General features: G+C 40.1%; 1 protein-coding gene across 1 annotated transcript in view; it reads right to left on the bottom strand.

Moving 5' to 3' along the window:
• The window catches only part of LOC148361444 (uncharacterized), a 37,546-nt gene that overhangs the window by 4,970 nt on the left and 7,788 nt on the right, over positions 1-24,788 (bottom strand). Inside the window, exons 3-7 of the mRNA XM_088342890.1 lie at positions 22,482-22,562; positions 16,631-16,708; positions 12,682-12,774; positions 11,140-11,338; positions 9,054-9,066 (exon numbers count right to left, since the gene is read on the bottom strand). Coding sequence (XP_088199016.1) covers positions 9,054-9,066; positions 11,140-11,338; positions 12,682-12,774; positions 16,631-16,708; positions 22,482-22,562 — 464 coding nt within the window. The remainder of the gene's footprint in view (positions 1-9,053; positions 9,067-11,139; positions 11,339-12,681; positions 12,775-16,630; positions 16,709-22,481; positions 22,563-24,788) is intronic.

The following is a 24,788-nucleotide window of genomic DNA, read 5'->3' as shown; positions in this document are numbered from 1 at the left end:
GTTTATTCTGAATATAAAAACTAATTGTCTCATATTTTCCAGCCTCTAATTAGAGTACACCTCACTCGCAAATCATGCTTAGATCACACTAAGCCGGTCATGAAAAAAAAAAAATGACGACTACTGCTGGCATTTCCAATAAGGGATATAGCAAATGTTGCAAATGAAGCAAATGGTATGGGTCACTGCCTGTTGAGGGTGTCACCTGCCCACTGCCCTAAGATTCCTGCAACACTAATAAGTATAAGCGTTGCAGATAATGCATGGATGGATGATTCATATGATTCAATGCAATGGAATTGCAATATGATGCAATTCATCCAAACATAATTTTCACAAGCGACGATGCGTTATAATTGAACTCATACCAAACACAAAGAGCAACGTCGTTCCTTTTTTATGGTTGTCGTGTTATTCAAATGTATTTTTTATGGTTAATAATCAAAGTGTATCTTTTATTTTTACCTTTTAATATTCATAATATTATTTTATGTATACATGTATATAGTGGGCAGCACGGCGGCGCAGTGGTTAGCGCTTGTGCGGCACAGTTCATGTCATGGGAACCTGTCGTGGGTTCAAATCCAGCTCCAGACTTCCTGTGCGGAGTTTGTATGTTCTCCCCGTGCTTGCGTGGGTTTCCTCCGGGCACTCCGGTTTCCTCCCACATTCCAAAAACATGCATTTCAGGTGAATTGGCCGGTCCAAATTGTCCCTAGGTGTGAATGAGCGAATGAGTTGTCTGTCCCTGTGTGCCCTGCGATTGGCTGGCAACCAGTTCAGGGTGTCCCCTGCCCACTGCCCGGAGATGGCTGGGATGGGCTCCAGCCCCCCCGCGACCCTAATGAGGATAAGCGGTACGGCTAATGAGATGAGATGTATATAGTTTCTTTGTTTTACTACGCTGGCAACTGTGTGGACAGCAAAGTAAGAATCTCATTGTGCAGGGAATCGTGGTTCTTTACTGTGCATATGACAATAAACCCTTTAAATTTGAAGTTAAATTTTAAATACGATGTGTGCCGCCCCACAATGCATGGTAAACTCGTATTGCATTATAACCAAGTAAGACACAATAGGCTTTGTTTTACTCTAACTGTGACACACTTAATTATTTAATTGGATTTGCCTCCACTTACTAACAATTCAATTTTAATCACTATATGAATAAAGCAAATTGATTCACTCAGGTTATATGGCTCATGAGAAATGTTGATCTGAAAGAATTGGCTGATGACAATCCAATCCTTAATTGATTTATGTTACTGCTATTCTTCAGTGACGATGTTATGTCGTTGACTCCAAATAAGGATGAAATGAATCCTAATTACATGATGAATTACTTAATTTACAATAGGGTTCCGTCTAGATAGTAGAAGATACTAGTCACTACCGTTTAAATCCATCTGTCCATCCATTATCTGCTTATCCTCAGTAGGGTCGCGGGGTTGCTGGCGCCTATTCCAGGTATCTTCGGGCAGTGGGCAGGGGACACCCTGAACTGGTTTCCAGCCAGTCACAGGGCACACAGACAGACAACTCACTTGCTCATTCACTCCTAGGGACAATGTAGACCGGCCAATTAACCTGACATGCGTGTTTTTGGAATGTGGGAGGAAACCGGAGTGCCCGGAGAAAACCCACGCAAGCATGGGGAGAACATGCAAACTCCACACAGGAGGTTTTATCCCATGACCTCAGAACTGTGCCTCACACGCACTAACCACTGCGCCGCCGTGCTGCCCACCGTTTGATTCACGAAGGGATAATATCTTTTCACACTGTCCAAGGAGACATCCCCTACTACTGTTACTAAATGTAATGTAAAACAAAAGGGTATTTCCAGTTATAAAACGATCCATTTGACCCTGATTGTCATTGAATCACGTACATCAAGCGTGTGAAAATCCAAAGGACTAGTTGACCCATTCCGGGACATGTGAACCCAGGTGGAATGACTAACCTTTCCATTACGTATGACATCTAAAGGGGTTGGTAACAGACTTCGTGTCAGGTTTTTGGCTGGTGAAGTTGCCAGACAACTTCAGAATGCAGCATATAGCTGCCACAGACATAAATCACAGATCGAAGTCGTCATTTGGTGACTTGCAAACTTTCGTCACCAGGTTGAAACTGCTCACTAGCCAGTGAGCGTATGCATTGCTGATTGCTAAATTTGTGAGTTGAGCAAAACTTATCAGTTCTTAATGTGTAGCATCATTTTTGATTCTGTCTGTATTCAAATGTCAGCAGGCAGCACTTGTGAAACCTGTTTTATATCATCACCAAATACACTTGATTGCTTTTAAGGTGCGGCAAGCATACGTTCAACTTTTTTTTTTAAACTTTAAATTTAATTTGAATGAAATATAGTCTGCGATTAACAATAAAGTTCAGCCCGTCATGAATGAAACATTGTATTTTTTTATCTCACAAATCTGACTGTAGATATTTTGAGTCAAGTTTAAAATCCAGAATTTCCCATAGAATTTTGTGAGACCCTGGTGGGTAGACAGCCGAGGAGGGTCCAGGGTGTGATCTTCCGCAAGAAAGTTGTACATTTTAAATTCAAACGCATCGATTTGTTGCATTTTTAGAACAAGAAATCAAACTATATCTATCATGAATGTATGACCTTGTGAACTATAGAATCATAAATACACGAGTTATGAAAGTCAATGACACATCAAGCATGTCAAACCCACAAAGCATGTTAAACGAGATTGGAGTTTAATGCAAAACATAGGTGGCCTATTTACTCTCAGCAAGACAGAGAATAGTTCATGTATACGATATTGGTTGGTTGGATCCCTTAACCACTAGGGCCGTAGGGGAACCATTTCCTGTGGTTGGTCTTCATCCCCCCTCCACCCATTCTTGAATGGGGGACCTTTTATGTCTTAGGTGAATGTGCTATACACTGTGTAATTAACATGCTTGAAAAATAAATTTTTGACCGACCTAATTTAGACCTGGGATCCAACTCAGTCTTGACCACCAAAAAGAAAGGAGTATCGCTCAATATAAATAGATAGATGGATAGATAGATAGATACTTTATTCATCCCAGTAAGGAAATACACACTTCCAGCAGTCTACCCCGTTGTTTATTAACAGATTAACATGATGCCCTAGGGGTGCTTGTAGCGGAGTAGATGACGTCACGCCAGTCCAAAAGTTCGACATCCCTGCGGCAGATGGAAAACTTTTCTTTGTGAAAATCCAGGGATACACCACCTCGTGTTAGCAAGTCCGCCTCCTCTCCGATTCCCCCCGGCTTTCGTGTCTCTGTTTAGCGGCGTTGAAGCCGGATAGCTCCGGGTAGCTCCGGGTGGCTACACGTTAGCGTCCGGAATGCTAAACGTGAGCCACGTTTCCGTAACACACAGCAAACCGCACTCCCTGTGCGCTTCGATGTTTTCCACCAGCACTCGATGATCTTATTTGGTCGTGAGTTCGCATTTACCATGATTACGGATGGTACCGAAGACTTATAACGCCGCTTCGCTAGCTCCGGCTCTTCTTCCACGATAGGCCCCTTCATCACGCCGGCACGAGAATTCTTCAGGGCAAGGAGTTGAAATTCCTTGAATACACGCATTTTTTGTGCGCTAAAACCCGTATCCCATAGGATAGAAGTAATCCATAGTTTAGTTGTCAAAACGGGAAGAAAAAACACCGAAGATGGGAGCAGACAATAAAACAATTGGGCAGCTGCTGGAAAAGGCAGCCGCTCGTGGCAGCGCCGCTTTGAACTGAATATAGTTAATACCACAACCTAACAAACATAGCCATCCATAACCATATGTATTCCCATTGTAATTTGATTTTATGGCCTCTGAGAGACATCAGTTATTACATTGTATAACATTTAAATAGGTCACTGAGACCCTAACACAGTGGTGTTACTTATTAACGCAGAGGGCACACAGTTTGATAACAATTTCTAAAATTAGATAGATAGATAGATTGATACTTTATTCATCCCCTAAGGGAAATTCACATTTCCAGCAGCATCCCTGAGCTGAGAACAGTACAATAATAAAGCCAAAAGAATACAATATACAAATACCCAGTGTGACGTGCAAATGCCCACTGTAGCCTGTTATATAGAGTAACTAAATAGTGCTACACAGAATACACATTGTAGTAAGATTCGGTAATATCCAATGTAGGTGGTGTGGTTTAATGTGGGCCTTTACTCTGCCGGGTGAAGTTAAAGAGCCTCATGGCATGAGGAAGAAAAGATCTCTTCAGTCTGTCCGTAGTACAAGACAGTGACAGCAGTCTGTCGCTGAAACTGCTCTTCTGTCTGGAGATAATGCTGTGTAGTGGATGCGATGGATTGTCCATGATTGACCTCAGCTTTTTCAGCGCTCGTCTCTCATCTACTGTTGTTAGGCTGTCCAGCTCTTTGCCCACAACAGAGCTCGCTTTCCTAGCCAGTTTATTGAGACGAGAGGCATCCTTCTTCTTGACGCTGCCTCCCCAACACGCTGCCGCATAGAAGAGGGCGCTTGCCACTACTGTCTCATAGAATATTTTCAGGAGCTTTTTGCAGATGTTGAAGGAGGCCAGCCTTCTGAGGAAGTAAAGTCGGCTTTGCCCTTTCCTACATAGAGCTTCTGTGTTGACAACTCATCATGTTATCACTATGTTGTTACTATGTTTATACTGAGTTGTGACAAGGTTAATTATGGGATGTAGGGTTAAATCGACTCAACCAACCACTAAAAAAAAACGTTAGCCTAGAAAATCACAATGACTCACCCCTGGTGGGCTATTTTTAGAACAGGAGCGTGGGCACCTCAGCTGTCCTCAGGGGGCACTGCGGGCGTCACATTGGAGACCCCTGGCCCAACACAACATAGGAGGGAATGTACATTCTTCCCTTACAAAAATTATTTTACAGATAACACTATTTGAAATGATCAAAAAATGTGTCAAGTATGGGGAGAGCCTATGACTTTACAGGTATATTATCTTTATTAAATGTTAACTTTTTTATTCTAAGCAACTTAAAAGCCAAGCAACGCAGAATCCCTGAAAAACTACTGTATACAACAAAATAAAAATTTAAAATGTTAACTCTTCAGTACTAGGAAATAAAAGAACTTTTTAACTTATTACATAAAATATAACCGATGTAGACTGAAGAAACACAACCTTTTAAAAACACTCAAAAATATAAATTAAAATATGTCAAACAAAACGAAAAATATCATTAGTCTCTACTCATTGTTGGAATTTAGGAACACCAAGTGCCAAATTTTGAGGGACTCATTCGTGTTCTTCTTTCAATGATAGACAATGCACACAGCTTGGATCCATTAAAATAATTACAATGAGTCAAATTGGGATCACCTTTCTGCTTTGACTCGTTTTTAAATTGTATTTCCTTCTTTTTGTTCTTGTATTGCAATTTCCATCCTCTCTTTGACCCTTTAAATCCCTCACTTGTGCTGCTGCAGTGGCCCCTGCCCTCCTCCCTCTGCTCAGTAAACAAATAGAGATAAAAACAAGCAGATTAAACAATCAACCAATCAACAGAAAGCAAATAAGTGGACAAAATAAGCATGCAAACGAGCACAGCTATCTTTTATATAATGAAATATCTTAGTTATTTTGATTAAGTTAACATTTATATATATATATATATATATATATATATTTATAATTTAAAAACACTATTATATTTAAAAATATTTTTATATTTTAATAATACAAGTTTATGATACCCCGGTGGACCGCTAGAGACTATCAATGGTATGGGAAACACTGAAATTACTTTAAAAATGATATAAAAAATTAACTAGTATTTTCTCCCTGTACCAAGCTGGTTAGCTGGAATGGGGATAATGATTAGGCATTTAATAGATCCGACAGCGACTTCACAATCAACTCAACTTCCATAGGATCGATGGGAACCAAAACAAAGTTATTTGCTCTGCTCTGAGTGTTTTGTTTTTATTACGCTGCTGTTGGGTCGGTTAGTTGTCAGTGAGAGAAGTTTGTAAGTCCCTGCGGCCAATTTACTGGCACTTTTGGAACAATCCCGAATGTATGACCTTGTAAACTATAGAATCATAAATACACTAGTTATGAAAGTCAATGACACATCAAGCATGTCAAACCCACAAAGCATGTTAAACGAGATTGGAGTTTGATGCAAAACATAGGTGGCCTATTTACTCACAGCAAGACAGACTATGTAGAATAAGAATAGTATATCACTGTGCCCTCGTTAGCATACCTTTTAAGCGTATGACAAATACAAGCGAAGGTGGCGTTTCTCAAATAAAGTAATACACGTAAATTATTATCTCCTCTATATACTGTTATCTATTTCTATGTGTAATTGGGGCTTCTGACTTCCTCATAGATCGCCAACATTTTGCAATTATTCTTACAAGCATCTTTGGAGACCATGATGCCATGAACATAACTGTATATAATAATTGAGACCCTTTTCTACTGACTTTTGAAATGAGTTTGCATAATAGGGAGGAAATGATACATCTATGCAATCAGAAACAGAGACCAAAGAGTCGCTCGCTGTTGTTTCGGCTGCCCTATTTGCTCCGTGGGTGACACATGGAGACCGTAACTATGGTGGGCCTGGCTTAGCGCTCTCTGTCGGATCTATTAATTAAAAGCAAAAGCAGCAGCAAAAGGGGGGGGGGGTTTAAGGGTTATTGATCTATCTTCGTTATTCATTATCCATTAACCGTTATCGGTCAGTTCATAATACGCTACAAAGCCTAGGAGCCGGGACACTTACTCTCAGCCAAAAGGCCAAGCTAAGGTCCTAGCTCTTAAGCCTTGCTGCGATCATTGCGAATGCACCGTTCCCGGAGGTACTGCAATACCGGGCCGATGCATCATTGCAAAGGCCAAGCTAAGGGCCTAGCATCAAAGCCTTAAAAAGCAAAACCAAATTAGATCTAACAGTCTTATATGGTGCCAGATTCAACGTTATCATAGCCAATTAAAGCACTTGAAAGAGTGATGAAGTTATGGTTACAATATCAGGCTCATGAAAACATAACGGAAACATATTTGAAAATATTTTTATTAAAAAGGATGAACCAACAATTTTATGTAGCATTGCAAGTTATTGCATCTCAATAACAATATTGAAACCTGATTTTTTTTTAAGTACAGACATACATAAAATGTGTTATAAACATGAAGTTGTGGTTTTATCACATAAGACGACCATCCGAAAAGAGAAATATACACATTTATTGAAGAAACATGTTACACAATATTTTCATTGGTTTTCAATATCCAACATACAATTGTACACAGCATAACCCATGTGCAATAGTCGATTTTCCGATCATAGGCACATATACAGTACAACCATATTGACCTATAAAGGTAATACTTGATTTTGGTCCCACAAATTCTGCCTTGAAACAACTGGTTTGTGTTTCCTTTGATGAGCAACTTATTTGAAGCTAAAGGCTACTTTTTGTTACTGATTAGCTCGAAGGGCTACCAGTTTGATACCTAGTCCCAAAATAACAACTTGTGTTGTACTATGTTGTCTCTATGTTTTTATCAGTTTGTAATTAAGTAAAATAGGCCCTACCAATGAAACATCATACCAGCTAGAAATCACAATGACCCATCACTGGTGAGCTATTTTCAGAACCTGTCCACGAGCTACTCGGGTGTTCCCAGGGGGCTACCTGGACCCATGGTCTAAAACAGGAGTTGGGGACGTATGGCTCTTTTTATAGGTACATCTGGCTCAGAGATAAAGTGGGGAATATTATTATATTGGTCTAATTAAGGAACATGCAAAACCAAGCAACACAATAGGTCTTTGGTTTGGTCCAGACTATATAGAGCAGAACTCGGTCAGTATTGCACCAAAAGACTCTGTTTTGTTTGTCCATTTCTATGGAATCCTACATGAGCTCATTAAACATTGTATGTTTACTGTTGAGACACTTTATGATGAAACCCCACTATCCAAATTGTGAACACCTGAATACGCCAGCCAAGCACCTAGTCCTAGAGCAATTTAAATGGGTGAGCAGTAGGAGTGGGTGGATCTCTGTACGCTTGCGCACTCCTCTCTCTCTCGCCCAGAGCCTGGTGTGCCAGTTACGGCTCTTTGCATGAGTACATATGGCGCTTGGATAAAATTCACCATTTTAACACCTTGAGAAGTGTAACATTTTTACCACTAGTCAAAACATTGACGGTCAAAAATGAGCCTCAACGAGGGAGGGAGAAGCATTTGACTGGTATACTTATTGATATGGGTCATAAGCTCTGGCATTATCATCATTTCATAGATTTTATCAACACATCAAACTTCACACAGTGAATCAAAAGGCAGCGAAGAATAAGCTTCTTCCTGGAGAGCGGGTTTGGCGTTTTTTGGGGGAATTTTGTCTGCTCAATATTTTGCCTCCCTGGCTTTCGGAGTCAAAAAGGTTCCTGACGCCTGGTCTAAAACTTTCCGTACTTGCCGCTTTTAACTGTCCTTGCTTGTTCAAACCACATATGAAGAAAAAAAGGGAATTAGGAAAGGTTTTGATCCCAGTCAATTGTCTGGAATGCTATATCATAGAAATCTATCCTTAAACGTATGGACATAAATGGACTTCGAACAAAGAGGACAGGTGTGGTGAGCGTTCCAGCACTGAGGTATGCAGAATGGAATCAGGCAACAGCCGCACCAAAGGCTGAAATGCAAGCACAACAATGTTTGATGAAGAGACAAGAACAGTCAATTGGATGGGTAATCCAGGCTGAGGGGTTTCAAATTCAGTTTGAATGTATTCCCAAACAAAATTTCTTTTTTTTAAAGTTTTCTTTCAATTAGGCACTGAGCGTTTATTGTTGACCCCCATTTTATGGCCGATTATGACCAAAAAATATCCCTGACAGATATTTCTCAAGAGAAAAACAGGTAACGTGCCAGGGAATTTGATATACAGAGACCACTCGCTACTTAAGGCTTGGGTTATCGCTGGGTTACTGCTACGTGTATTTCAAATTGAATTTTCTTCATCATCATTGACATCAACGTACCTTGCATTGTGTCCTGAGCAGACAGCAAACACAAAATGCTATCACGGGAACAGGTTAGGGAGGTCTTTTTGTGACTCTTATAGGCTGTGGTATGCTGTCAGTCTAAGAGTGGGATGGGCACATAAGGCAATATCTCCACCCAAAACAAACTGGGAAGCATGGCAACCAGAACCGGCCCAAAGCAAAAGCGAGCTAAGCAGCTGCTACCACTGGGGGGTCCCATTAACGGTTAACTTTTTTGGTGCCAACTTTGTCCCCATATTCACATTGTCTGTCTATAACAAAAATACTTGAAGAGAAAAACAACAGAAGTACTACAAATAACTACAAAACTAAACAATTTAATATTGTGTATAAAAACAGGGACCTCTTATATAGTTTTGGTTTCATTCTTAAAAGGAAAAAATAGTAGAGAAATACGACAAATACTACGAGACTAAAACTATAATACAAAGTACTACTACAGAATTATTTGTTATGATTTTCCAATTGCCCTCACCTGCGCTCACTCGTTCTGCCCCAACTGCCACTCGTTCCCTAATTAGTCCTCCTCCTATTTAAGCACGTCATTCTCGTTCACTCCTTGTCAGTCTGTCAATGAACCTCAGCGCATGCAAGGCATCACTTTTGACTCCAGCTCCCGTTTTGATTCCGATCTGTTTCCTGTATCGATCCCCGTCCCTGGCTTCCCGATCGTCCGGGCTACCCGACTTGTTCTGATCTCCGACCACGCTCCGTCTCCCCTCCCGGCTGCCTGACTTGTTCCGACTTCTGACCCTGCTTCGTTCGCTTGCACTTCCTGCTCCTCCTGCCCAGCTAGCACCAGAAAGCCCCTCGGCCGCCCCTGGTTTCCTGTCTCGGCAGCAAGGGGTGAGCCCTTCGGCTGCGCCTGGTCATCCGTCTCGGCGGCGAGGACCTATAGGAGTCCTGTTGCTGCTTTTCTTTCGGGCCGTTTGGTATCCGGCCATTTAAGGGTGAGGTTATGTCAGGGCAGCGATGTCAAACTCATTTGGGCCTGGGGCCACATGGTAGAGAAAAAAAATTTCCGGGCTCGGACTATTAGATTAAAAAGAGAGAGAGTGAATAGAGACAGTGATGCAGAGAAATAATGAGATAAGGGAGAAAGTGAAAGAGAGACAGCAAAAGAAGGGGGAGAGAGAGGAGAAAGATAGATAGCAAGAGAGAGTGAGTGGTATACAGAAAAAGAGGTGAGAGAGAAAGAGATAGATTCATAGAAAGATAGAGTCAGTGGTATAAAGAAAAAGAAGAGAGAGAGGGAGAAAGAGAGAGTCAGTAATAAAAAAGGAGAGGGAGAAAGAGTGAGGGAGGGTGAAAGAGATACATAACAGAGTCACTCGTATAAAAAAAGAAGAAAGAGGGAGAGGGATATAGAGGAGAAAGAAAGAGGGAGAGAGAAAGAGAGAAAAAAAGACATCGATATAGAGAAATAATGAGTGAAAATAGAGTGAAAGAGAGAGTAGAGGGAGTGAGAAAGACAGAAAGAAATAGAGACACATAAAGACAGTAATATAAAGTCATGTCATGTTTATTTGTATAGCCCCTAATCACAAGGAGTCTCAAAGGGCTGTACAGACCACAGACTATTTTTTTCACCATCCCCTGATCTAAAACCTACATGAGGGCAAGGAAAAACTCAAAAACCTCAACATGAAGAAAATGAAGAAACCTTGAGAATGGACTGCATATGAGGTAATCCAGGGTGACCAGGCTGCAATGGATGTTGCATTAACAAATAATAAACATAAATAAAGAAAAATAAATGAGAAAGACATATACATAGAAAGAGAGATAGAGGAGATAAAGAGAGAGAGGCAGAGAGAGAGAAACAAAAAGAGTCAGTTATAAAAAAGAAGAGAAGGAGAGAAAGAGAGAGAGAGCAAGACAAACATACATAAGTGAGTCAGTGATATAAAAAAAGAAGAGGGAGAGGAAAAAAAAATAGAGAGGAAAAAAAAAGTAGAGGGAGAAAGAAAAGACCTTAGTTTAAGGGTTAGGGGCATGAACTAGCCACACATTGCTGTAATAGCGACAGATCTGTAGGCTGATGCATTAAAGGTCTGCTTACCATGATAGAATAATTATGCCACATATGGAAAAGGCATATCTTGATGGGATATATTTTCTTTTTGTGAGGACATTATCATGACACCAGGGACATTCCACGTAATCGGGCCGGTTCCTAAGTTCAGTGTAGGATATTGTGGGCTGGTTCTCCACAACACGATCGCCGTTTGTTGGCTGTCCCTGCTGCTGTGTCGCACCCACTGTGAGACAAACAAATAGACGTGTGAAGTAGTGACGGGAATTCCGGCTCTCTTGGTTCCATAACGGCACTTTGGTTTTTCCTGTTGATTTTAAATCCCATGTCACAGGTGTCAAACAGGCGGCCCGCGGGCCAGATCAGGCCCGCTAAGGGATTGAATCCAGCCAGCGAGACAACACTCAGAGAAGCGCAAGAGAAAAACAAGCTGCAGGTTGAAATATGTCAACTTGATGTTGCCAAAGCCAGGTGCCTCTCACAAAGACACTGGTCTTGTATTTCTCTCTCTCTTTCTCTCTCTCTCTTTCCACCCCTTTTCTCCCACTCTGTCTCTGTTTCTTTCACTCTCAGTGTCTCTCTTTTTTCTCTTCCTTTGTTGCTCTTTGTCTCTTTCACTCTCTGTGTCTTTTAACCGCTTTTGCTCTAACTTTTTTTTCCTTTTCTCTCTTTTCTCTTTCTCTCTTCATACCCTTCACACTTTCGTTTCTCTTTTCTCTCCTTCTGTCTTTCTATTTCTATTTGGATTTCTTTCTTCCTCTCCCTTTCATTTTCCTCTCTCACGACTTTTTATCTTTTGTTTCTCACGCTCTCTCCCTCTTTCTTTTTCTTTCTTTGTCCCACCCTCTCACCTTTTCCCTCCCTCTTTCTCTTATTTTATTTATCTCTCTTTTTCTTTCTCTTTAATCTACTATTCCGGCCCCCGACATAATGTTTGTTCTATCGTGTGGCCCCCGAGTTAAAATGAGGTTGACACCCCTGTCCTATGTATTGCCAATAATAATGAGCCCTGGAAAATGATCTTGGTCAGTCCTGAAGATCTTATGACGTGACCACATACCTGTCAAACCATACAAACTGTCATATTTTCCCTTACAAAATACAAAATAATCTTACACCATATTTTTTTCTGAATGATGCATGATGGGAAATCCCCAGGTGGCAGACGCATGCGCACAGTAGCGCATAGCATCTCCACGGCATGGATTTTCTTTTTCAGTTTTGCTGTGAGAGTCCATGTCTCGCAAGCGTAGAAGAAGATGGGAGTAACACAGCACTTGCATGAGTCCGATCTTTTGATTTTATTACTATGTTCTTGTCCCATTAGATGGGTTTAGGTCTGGCAAGTTTAGCTGTGGTTTGAGCTATCCTGGACATGATTTCGGATCGAGTGTGCGCGCATTCCTCCTCTCCCTAATGAACTGTGAGTACGTTACGCGATTGGGTTCTCTATTCAATTTCCTGTCTTTGTTGGTCACTTTAAGGACTAGCTCCACATACATAACAAAAAAATATTTTCACAGCTCCGAAAATTTGCACTCGGGTCAAGACAGGTTAAAGGTTGCCTACCTTCGATGGATTGATGAACAAAGACCTGTGACGTCTGTGTGGTAATCCCGGTGGGCGTCCTCAAGACGGGAAATGGATCCGGTTGGGTAGTGACTGCAAAACAGCCATTCACATAGTGTGCACCACTTTGAGGATTAAGACATTGACAATTATTCTTCAGAAATATTATTGAAAACATATTATTGAGTGGGTACATTGATCTTAAATGCCGGAACACGCTAGGGCTGCAACAACTAGTCGACGTTGACAATAATAGAAATAGTCGACAGTTAATTCCATTGTCGGCCATTGTCGCTAGACACGTTTTTTCCAAGTGAAGCATCTCTACATAAATAATATCGTCTCTGTCTGTAGGTGGTGGCATAAACATAGAGAAATGGCCGTGTTAGCATCAAGTATACGTAGCTTGTACTTCTAAAGCTTATTTTGGATACGGCCGATAAAAGACTACTAGTTTGTAAAGCAGACCTTGCGCATTCTGGCAGTAGTTTGGTGACAAACATTCGAAAGCGCGTGGGACAGTTGAACGAAACGGAGTCTGACTCGCCTCGGTAAGATTCAAGTTACGTTCAAGCTAATACGGTTTAGAGGACATGCATTGAACATTTTACACACTTATATTTTGCTATCAGAAAGTGCATGAGTGATATGCCAGAAACTTATTTAAAACTAAAGGCATGCAGTCCCAAAAACAAACATTAAAACAAACATTAAAATGCTAAAAACAACAAGCAAGTTGTTAAAACTGTATATTTTAAACTATTGAGAATAGTTGTTTGTATTAGACTATTGAATGTCAAAATGCATGTAATATTTGTTTTATTGACTATTATACTACACAGATTAGCCTGTTTTCGGTCTACAGCAAGGGTCTTCAACGTGGTGCCCACGGGCTCCAGGGTCCCCCCATGAGGTCAGCTTAGGTGCCTGTGGACCTGTGTAGGAAATAGCTCACCAGTGCTGGGTCATTGTCATTTTCTAGGGAAATAATTTTTTTTAGTGGTCAACTAAGTTAATTTACCCATACCTCCTACCCCGCTAACGTTTTGTGTTTATTTTTTGCTTTATTTTTTTCTCGCCTTTTTTTTGCTTTTTAGCTTTTATCTTCTCTCTTCCTATGTATTTGTTTTGCTCTTTCCTGCATTTTCCCTGCCTCTCTTTCTCTCTCCCTTTCTTTCTCTCATTTTTCTTACTGTCTCTTCCTCTATTTCTCTCTTTTTCTCACTCTTTCTCACTTTCTTTTTTTCTTGCTTTCTTTATCTCTTGTTTTTGTTTTTCTCTTTCTTTCTTTCTCTATCCATCTTTCTTCCTGTCTTTCTCTCTCTCTCTCTCTGTTTCTCTCATTCTCCGTTTTCTCTTTTTCTGTCCCTCTTTGCTCTTTTTTATTTTTCTTACTCTGAGTCTTTCTCTCTTTCTCTCTCTCTCTTTTTCTTGCCCTTTCTCTTTCTTTCTTTCAACTTTCTACATCCAATAATTACGGGTAACCTGTTAATAACATAGTATCGACAAGTAAGTAGGTCAAGATATGTTATTTTAGAAATGCCAATCAAATTAGGTGCTCTCAGCTTGAAAATGGAGTCCCCTGGTCTACAGGGATTAAAAATATGTTAACCTGATTTAAATTTAGCATTTATTTTCTTGACCCCAAAAATGGACAGAGGTTTTTTTCTAGATTTACAGTATGTCTCTACTGACTGAGCACTGTGTCTAAGTGGACTCAGTCTTCATTGAAACCCTTTTACCCGTGTTTATTAACATTTTCCACATGATTAAATTAACTTCATTCCGAATTTTCGAAAAAAAAAAAAAAAAAATCAAAACTAGCCGCTTATTCGACTACTGTAAATTCCGGACTATAAGCCGCTACTTTTTTCCCAAATGTTCAGCCCTGCGGCTTATTCAGTGAAGCGGCCAATTTATGTAATTTTTCTAACAGCCACCAGCGGCGCTGGAGTATAAAAGGTCAGATTAAGACCAGTAGAATATGTGCGCCAAGAAAGACTGCAACCTCTAAGTTTATGCATACATTGTCTGTTAAGTAAAGGTACGTTCCGATAATGAGAAAGACGCCCTTGATGGCAATAGTTAAAAGGAGGAAGTTGAGGACGATCTACCGTGAATTTCACAATTACGGGATGCTTTTTTTTTGACAGGCACGTTTGATGCATTGCGAGCGTGATCTTACTAGCGTGTTGGTACCTTTAAAGGCACGGTTTGGGATGAAAGTCATATTATTATCATTAAAGCTTTGAGGACTTTCTTCGTAAATATGTGTAACCATGCATAATATGTATTTGCAACTGTATATTTTTGTAATGTATTTATTTTAGAGATTTATTCTGTTATGTGTTCCACGGGCGAATCAAAAAGAGGCGGAGCAAACGCTGGCTGATGGGAAGTGGGGTAATGCTGAGTTACGGGTAGATCTGTCTGTTGTCGCAGCGGATAATATTGTATATATATATTTTTCCCACCCTCAACTTTGGAAATATACATTTTTTTCCTTGGATTACTTTCAACGGGACCCGGACTTTACAAGTCTGCATCATACGTTAATTTCGGGTATCATTTTCCATTCATGATGCCGACTGTGGTACTAAGATTGTGTACTAGTGACTTTTGGATTGTGTCGCTAGGAGGATAGGACCTTGACTCAGCCTCTTGCCTGGGAGCAAGTGTCTCGGCTTATTGGCTTTGTAGTGTATTTTCATTTGACGGATAATGGACAATTGATAAAGAATATAGAACAATAAAAATCTACAAAATCACAATTGTGGAACTTACATCCTCGTCTGGGTTAAACTTGTGATCGTGTCACAAGTTTTAATGCGGGCGCATGCGGCTTATACACAGGTGCGGCTTGTGTAAGTACAAAAGTGGAAAATCACTTAGAAAATGGTGGGTGCAGGCTATAATCAGGTGCGCTCTACAGTCCGTATTTTACGGTAATCATTTCAACAGTTTGTGGCTTGTCAGAAAATAGTCATTTCTTGCAGCCGTAGTACACGCTCGTCACTCACACAAACTCCGCATCAAATATTACCCTGTTACTTTGTTATGAAATTACCGTAAATTTTGGACTATAAGCAGCGACTTTTGTCACCCGCTTTTAACCCTGCACCGTTTGCAATGATGCGGCTAATTTATGCATTTATTCTAACGGCCACTAGGGGCGCCACGAACAGTAAAGGTAAGAGTGAGACACGCGGAATATATGTGTCGAGGAAGACGCAAGTTTAATGCAACTTTGTAGAAAAGGTGTCAATCGAAAGGGAAGCGCAAAATACCATTTGGGGAATCATTTTACAAGTCTATTAATTCGTAAACAAAAATTCATGTGGGGAAAAGAATGGATTCCAACGAAGCAGAAATGTTTTAGGCAGACTTCTATACATCTGTTGGCATTATCGTGTTTTTTTACACGGTTGGGTTCTATGGATTGTCCTTGATGCATCAAAGCTATTTTTGCTTAAATTCAGAGAAGTTAAAGACGGCCAGGGGACGTAATGGTGAGTTATGCCAGCTTTATAGTTTTCTGGTATCTGATTAGTATATTCTTAAATGGTCATCAAATCTTGAATCCCAAGATTTTAGGCTTTCCAATGATATGTGACATGATGTATTTCAAAGACTGGTGTCATCGTACAGACACTGTATCTGTTTATTAAAAGTCTGGGCCGTCGGAAAGCTAAGGGGTTAAGGTACCGTATATTGTTAAAACTGTTTCTGTGTACTTTGGAAATACCTCATTTTTCAATGTGGACACATGCGGCTTATAGTCTGGTGCGGCTTATGTTTGTTCAAAAATGTTTTTTCCTTTAGAAATGTACTGGGTGCGGCTTATAATCAGGTGCGCTCTTAGTCCAGAATATACAGTTAGTGCTATATATATATATATATATATATATATATATATATACATATATATATAAAAAAGAGATTTTCCTACCCGCACTTGGCGTTGTTGTCTGGATGGTCGTTGTGGCAGGTGCCTCCAGGACGCGACCAGAACTTGGCTGGACAGTCACTGCAAAACACCCACAACCTCACTTCACTGGCACGTGTTACTCAAAAGTTGAATTTGTGATAATAGATTTGTTGGCTCTAAAACAGGCAATCTCTGTTTGGCTCAAGGCCAAATCCAGACTTTATCCAGGTCAGTAAAAAAATGTCAACGCTAAATATTTTGCTTTTTTTGCCAGTACTATGCTTTATCATTGAGCCTACAATTGTAGTTTACCATACAAATGCTAAGCACAACACTTATGTTCCTGAACAATGGAAAAAAAACATTTGAATGTTCGCCATTTAAAGTGTCAACATATTGTTTATTAGAACCGTTGAATAAAGCAGGTTTACATCTGAACAGACTCATAACACTAAACAAACTCAAATGGGGGCTATGAATAAAAATAAACTAGCCTCGATTGTCATAGTGCTTTGAATTTGATTGAAAAAAATAGAAGATAAATGTTTTAGTAGTGAACGAGCAGTAACATCGGATACTACCAGGCTCGGTCTACTGAAGCTAAGAAAATACTGCACAACATTGCCCTTACAGACGCTCCCCTACTTATGACCATCTGACTTACATAAAACGGTAGTTATGAACATTTTTTTCGGGATGTCGAAAAATATCCTGACATTGGTAAGTTAGATTTTATATTATATGCACCTTTTTCCGAGTACAGGACTACAGGATTACTGTAGTCCATCTTTCCACCGCTACCGGCGTGTGGTGGCGCTTTGAGAGGTCACCCAGAATCCACCCGAAAGTAAAAAAAAAAATAAAAATCTGCTTCCTCTTTCTAGTTCGTAAGTAAACATACAGTGCTACATGTACTGAATCTCTAGCGTGCTAAGAATTTTGACATTTTTATTGTTTAATATCTCATGCATCCATTCAACATGGTTGGTGTAAAGCAGGGGTCGGGAACCTTTTTGACTCAAAGAGCCATAAAAGCAAAAAATATTAATTTTATTTTGGGAAAGAGCCACACCATATATTATTGTTAGACAAATTTACTAAATTGCTAAACCCGCGCCCCAGACACAAGCTTAGTCTTCAGCACATTTATTTTTGATGATTTGATAAAAATTATGAAAAGAGAATGATGCCAGAGCCCCTGTCCCAAATTCAACAAACAGACCACTTTAAACTTGTCTCTTTCTTGCAATTACTCAAGATCGGTTAAACTCCTTTTGACCCTTTTTTTTCATACATATTGGTTTCAAAACCAGATGCAAGCATTTATTTTGTAAAAACGTCACAACATTCTGAGAATAGGGAGCCTTATATGCTTACCTTTGGCGAGAGATGGGAGGGAGTGCTTGCACTTTTTGCATAGCTCCACCCAACCCTCCCACTCACCCAATCAAATGACTAAGTTCTCTTCCGGTGTTTTGGCGTATTTACAGTTCTGTGGATTCATCATAAAGCATCTGAACACTGAACACAGATTATATAGTGAACTTTTAAATAAAGGATTCTTTAGCTTTGTACAGCCAAAACGAGTTTTTTTCCCCCTTTTTTTGTGTGACACCTTGACTGTAAATTGTAGTGAAAAACGTGCCCTATATATACTGCGAAGTGTTTCCTTTACATTTAGCTTTGGTTTGGCTTTACGTGTACCTGAATAGGATAGACAATCTCGATTTTGAACAAGATGGAGAAATTTTGCATGCAATCAAATTGGTCTCTGAGCCATAGGTACTCATAGAAAGAGCCATATATGGCTCGCGAGCCATAGGTTCCCGACCCCTGGTGTAAAGTGTAAAGAAAATGTGAGCCGTTTCTTTTGAAATGAAAGTGGAATAAGAAAGATTGATGTGGATGGGAAAATAGTTGGAACACTTTTTTTTCCGGACACTTTTTACCACGTAGGAGGACCTCTCGAAGCACATTTTCCAAAAGTAAGTTACACTTAACTTTATGTTTATAGAGCATATTATTTTATGAAATGTTTATTTTTTTAGTACAAAACCATACAGGTTTCCTGATACAAGCCTCAAACACACTTATATAAACCCTAAACATACAAAATATAGCACTGAAGTAACTTACGAACGATCGTTCGTAAGTCGGGCAGTGTCTGTAATAAGAAATCAGTGTGCAAATAAATGTGTCATCACAAAGTTTTCTTCCTCTCTCACTCATTGCACTCCTGTACTTCCTGCTGCTTTCTCTTGAAACTTGGCATCTTTTTGTCGTTACAAATGTATCAAAATAAGGTGTCAAATCCCGACTAGCGGCATATTTTACAATGCAATTTAAGTCTTTGCTTTTTTAATATTGTTCATCACAGAGAAAACCTGTTCACAAAGTAGTCCCAAACGTGGATAGAAGCTTTGCTGGAGGTCAACTCTTTTACACCTTTACTGCCCTCCAGCGGCTAGACGGAGCATTTAGTAATTTTCTTTTTTTCCATCAAATTTTTCGATAGAAATGAGATTCTTTTTTGACATAAACGGCTGCCAATACATTCGTCTTTCCCCTCAGTGCTTCATGGGAGAATGTGATTTACAACAGGCTTACAACAGACATACTGCAAATTACGCATATAGCGATACTACAAATAGTCTCCAATGGAAATATCACAAAAATACTACAAAAATAAAACTACAGTAAAATGTTACTACAAAAATACTACAGAAATATTATATATATACAACAAACCTTCTTATTTAGAAATACTACAAACTACAACAGAGATGGTACAAAAATACTAGAAAGATAATACAGTAATACTACAAAAATACATTAAAATACAACGAAATCTACTTTCAAAATACAACAAAAGTACTACAGGAATACTAAAAAATACTATTATGGAAATACCACATAAAAATATTTCATCTATCTATCTACCATATCCCTCAAGAGGGGTGACCGACAGTAAGACAAACACAAACAATAACAAAGAAAATAAAAAAGGCAAAAAAACATTTTTGGACCATGGCCAACCCAAATGCTCAAACACCCAAACAAGTTAAGCCCTTCGGCACCCAAGTCGGTCATAATTTCGTCCCTCCAGGTGAAACGGGATACAAGAAAGCAGCCATGTCACTCGGTTCAGGGTGACACAACACACTCTTCTGTTCAACAGCAGGGCCCAACAGCATTCACTGGTTTACCCCTGCCGCATCATATGGGTGCCCTGCCCATCCCTTAGACGCGTCCAAACATCCCACTATCCTTTCATTTCTACCCCCAACAAGAGCTCTAGCTTCCACTACATTTAGACCTCTTTCCTGCAGTGTACTCATAAGGCCGTCCATCCACGTCAATCGCGGCCTTCTTCTTGGTCTCCTTCCATTGACTTCTGCTCTGTAGATCCTCTTCAATATTCGCTCCTCATCCATCCTCTCCATTTGTCCAAACCAAACGAGTACTCTTATCCATTGTCATGGTTGCCATGGCACCCAATTGGTCCCCGCCGTGTGGCGCCAGATTCTGTCACGGTTGCCACTGCGCCCAATTGGCCCAGCCCACTGACAACAGCTGAAACGCGTTGACAGATTGCAACGGACTACTTAAATATGGTCCTGCGAGTTGCCTGTTGTCAGAGCGTCTGAGTAACTCCTGCTAGACTGTGCGATATGCCAAGACCTGTGAATTTGCCTGTGTTTTGATCCGGTTTTATTTTTGGCCCGATCTGTTGGATTTTGACCACTCCAGAGTTTCAATCCACTTCCGCGACCATCGATCCCCGGATCGAGTGTGCGCGCATTCCTCCTCCCCTCAATAAATTGTGAGTAACGTTACACAATTGGGTTCACATTCCTGTTTCCTGCTCTGGTTCGTGATAATCCACACGCTTGATCAATAAATACCTCATAAATACTACAAAAATAGTATGAAAATAAAACTACAGCAACACTACAAAAAAAACTACAGAACTTCAGTAATGGATGGATGGATATATATATATATATATATATATATATATATATCCATGGGGCGGCACGGCGGCGCAGTGGTTAGCGCATGTGCGGCACAGTTCAAGTCGTGGGAACCTCCTGCGTGGGTTCAAATCCAGCACCCGGCCTTACTGTGCGGAGTTTGTATGTTCTCCCCGTGCTTGCGTGGGTTTTCTCCGGGTACTCCGGTTTCCTCCCACAATCCAAAGACATGCATTTCAGGTGGATTGGCCGGTCCAAATTGTCCCTAGGTGTGACTGAACGAGTGAGTTGTCTGTCCCTGTGTGCCCTGCGATTGGCTGGCAACCAGTTCAGGGTGTCCCCTGCCCGCTGCCCGATGATTGCTGGGATGGGCTCCAGCACCCCCGCGACCCTACTGAGGATAAGCGGTGCAGCTGATGAGATGAGATGATGAGATATATATCCATCCATCCATCCATTATCTGCACCGCTTAAAAAGTGGCAACTGGTCGTCCACCAGCTCATTTTAATGACATTTATCTTACCCATTTCCGTAACATTTTGAAGGGGAGGAAGAAACAAATCAAAGTTTTATTTATTTTATTTATTTATATATATATATATATATATATATATATATATATGTAGGGCAGCACGGCGGCGCAGTGGTTAGCGCGTGTGCGTGTGGGAACCTCCTGAGTGGGTTCAAATCCAGCTCCCAGCCTTACTGTGCGGAGTTTGTATGTTCTCCCCGTGCTTGCGTGGGTTTCCTCCGGGCACACGGGTTTCCTCCCACATTCCAAAAACATGCATTTCAGGTGAATTGGCCGGTCCGAATTGTCCCTAGGTGTGACTGAGCGAGTGAGTTGTCTGTCCCCAGGTGCCCTGCGATTGGCTGGCAACCAGTCCAGGGTGTCCCTTGCCCGATGTTTGCTGGGATGGGCTCCAGCATCCCCACGACCCTACTGAGGATAAGCGGTGCAGCTGATGAGATATATATATATATATATTTATATTATATACCTGTATTAGCCTATATAAATATTATATATATACATATATATATATATATATATATATGTATATATATATATAATTTTTTTTTTTGGTGAAAGTGATAGCGTTGAGGGTCCAGCTATAAGGGCAGGAAAAGTGATGAATGAAAACTCAAACAGGAAAAAAACAAAATATAAATATATATAAAATATTGTACATGTGTTGTGCATTCAATTATTGTTGGTAATATACTGATTAAAAGGATAACCGCAAACCTGCTTTTTTTCATTTTCTCCTTTTATGCTTCCTTTTTTTAACTTCTTTATACAACATAATAATTCGTAATATAATGCATCAAAGTAAGTGAGCCGGCTCTCTTTAATGAGTTGAGCCGAAAAAGCCGGTTCTCTAAAAAGAGACGGACTACCGTTCACTACACAACTCGAACTCGTTAGACTTGATTGATTTGCTGTTTCGTGATAGTCTGTGTATACCGGATGGTTTCCACAATTGACAAATTTGCATTTTTCCGTACAGATTTTCTTCTTCGTCTTAACATGCATAATAAATGCACTTTTTACGGCAAAAACGTACAGGTTGACAGGTATGCAGTAACTGTAATTTTAAGTGTACAAAACGTTTTCACTTATCAACTTCGCATCTCACGCACCCCTTCATTACAGCGACTCATAATGAATTCACATTTTATTACAATAATATTTTCTTATTGTAATTTTTTCTGTGTTTAATTGCTATTTGAATGTGTTTTTAGTGATCAGGGAGATGCCTTGCTTTAGCAATTTGAGCTACGAGTACGGTCCTGGAACCAATTCAGCTCGTATGTAGAGGTACCACTCTATCCCCATGACATTGCGGATGACATCACGCGGAAACAAGTGTCCCACAGATCGGATTCCACTTACCGACCGATGACTGATGTACAATGACTTGAGATCCGTGGGTGCTCGTCCGTGAGGGACCACCTGTATCGGTTTGGCCGTTTGCTGCAAAACAGACTCGTCATATTTACGACACATTTCAGAATTACGATTTTAAATCGATTTTTTTTTTTCTCTAACTGGGATCGGTTTAGGGTCGATACATGGATTGAGTAGTCACACATGGCTAACTACATATAAGAAGCAAATGTGATCAATTAAATTGGATATAGTGTTGGGAGGAATGTTCCCTGTAATTTTCCACGGGTCTGAGCATTCACACAAAGTCGGTGAGCAACGCTTGAAACAACAGTGAGCAACGGCAATTTCAAGTGTGGCAACTAAGTCATTATCAAACATGTCCAAAACTTGACATCAAGTTACATTTTGCTGAGTTTCCGGCTATGCAAAATTATTTTTCTCTTTTGAATGAATTGACTCATGTACTATTGCAAAGGTTGTACGGCCTACAAACGTCATTTGTTCTTCCAATTCTTTTACGAGATTTCCATTTCTTTTTATTTCCTGACATATTTTGTCGCATAATATTAACATTTTTGGGGGCTTATTTAGTCGGTTGTAAGATACAGAACTGTACTTAACCACATTTTTAGTGGAAGTACAATGTTGGCAACAAGATTCACTTGATATAATTGGAAATTATTTGAATGCAACACAAACATTTTCTTATTTTTTCCGTGTTTTTTTTCTACTTTTTTTTTAAATTCCTTTAAAAAAAGTCTCATTGTGTTTATTTTTTCCGAGCTGTTCCTCTTTTCTTTTTGCTCCCTATTTACTTTTTTTCCTAAATGTCTTTTTTTCTGGCTTTTTTCTAAATTTTTCCTTCTTTTTTTCTCAGCTTTTCACTACTTTTTCATTGTGGTATTTTTTTCTTTTTTGTTCTATTCCCCCTTCCTTTGAGTCATTTTGTGCATAATTTTACATAATATTTGGTCATGTTGGGATTAAACAAACAAAAACAACCTGAAGAGCCGTTTAGGACCCGAAAGACCCGGTTCCTTTTAGTGAGCCGAGCCGAAGGAGCCGGTTATCGACAAACTCTACTGACGTTACTTTTCAACTTCGTTTGACATTGACTTCAAAATACCGCATTTAGGACACAACGTCAGGGGAACCCGTGTATTTTTACCTTTATGTTCTGTAACTTTGACTTAAGTCGCTTCTTAATTAGTCATTTTGAGCCCTCATTTTTGTGCGCTGGATAGATTTTCTCGTGCGCGCAGTGCGCAATTGCGCACCCGCGCAGCTTAGAGGGAACACTGGTTGGGAGTAACGCATTTTAAAGGAACGAGCACTGTTACAAGTTATTAAGAACAGTTTGTAACTCAACACACTGCTTTGCTCCACTAAGTTTTAAAAGTAGAAGTAAATATATGATGTCTTCTGCCGTTTCTTTCGATCCTCAATCCACCAGCAACACAATGCTACTCAAGGAAGGTGTGCCTGTTTATATCTCCCTGCAAAATACAAGTGAATACAGAGAATACGAGTACACATAACTTTGCCCTACTGATATTTTGATATTCTCCCTACCATATATACCAGGGGTGTCAAACAGGCGGCGCGTGAGCCGGATCAGGCCCGCTAAAGGATTGAATCCGGCCTGTGAGACAATGCAGGTGCCTCTCACAAACGCTGTACTTGTATTTATTTCTCTCTCTATCACTCACTCTCTCTCTTCCTCCCTTTTCTGTCACTCTGTAGCTTTGTCTTTCACTCTCTCTTTTTCTCTTTCTTTGTCCCCCCGCCCCCTCTTTCTCTCTGTGTCTTTTTACGTTCTTTTGCTCTCTTGCTTTCCCTTTCTCTCATTCTCCCCTTCTCTTTTCTCTCCTTCTTTTTTATCTTCTTTTCTCTTTGTCTCTTTCTATTTCTCTTTAGATTTTGTTCTTTTTCTTTCTTTTCCCCTCTCGCTCACTATTTCTCTTTTATCTTTTTTGTTTCTCACACTCTGTCTTTTCTCCTCTCTCTCTCTCTGTCTCTCTCTCTTTTCTTCTTTTCTTTCTTTCGTTGTCCCTCCCTCTCTACTTATCTCTCCCTCTCTTTCCCTTGTTTCTTTCTCTCTTTTTTCCTTCTCTCTAATCTACTAGTCCCGCCCCTGAGAGAATGTTCTATCATGTGGCCACCAAGTTAAAATGAGTTTGACAACCCTTATATATACTTAAATCTGAGCAATGTTTAGAACTATAAAATAAAATGCTGAAATCAGGGTGTCAGTTTATATACGCGTATGTTTTTGTGTCTCCCATAGCAAATTATAGGCCACGCACAGGG

The sequence above is a fragment of the Urocampus carinirostris genome, chromosome 8 (genome assembly GCF_059441175.1).
Source record: "Urocampus carinirostris isolate Australia breed hairy pipefish chromosome 8, RoL_Ucar_1.0, whole genome shotgun sequence".
Taxonomy (NCBI): domain Eukaryota; kingdom Metazoa; phylum Chordata; class Actinopteri; order Syngnathiformes; family Syngnathidae; genus Urocampus; species Urocampus carinirostris.
The sequence above is the reverse complement of the archived record's forward strand: the minus strand, read 5'-3'. Positions and strand labels throughout refer to the sequence as shown.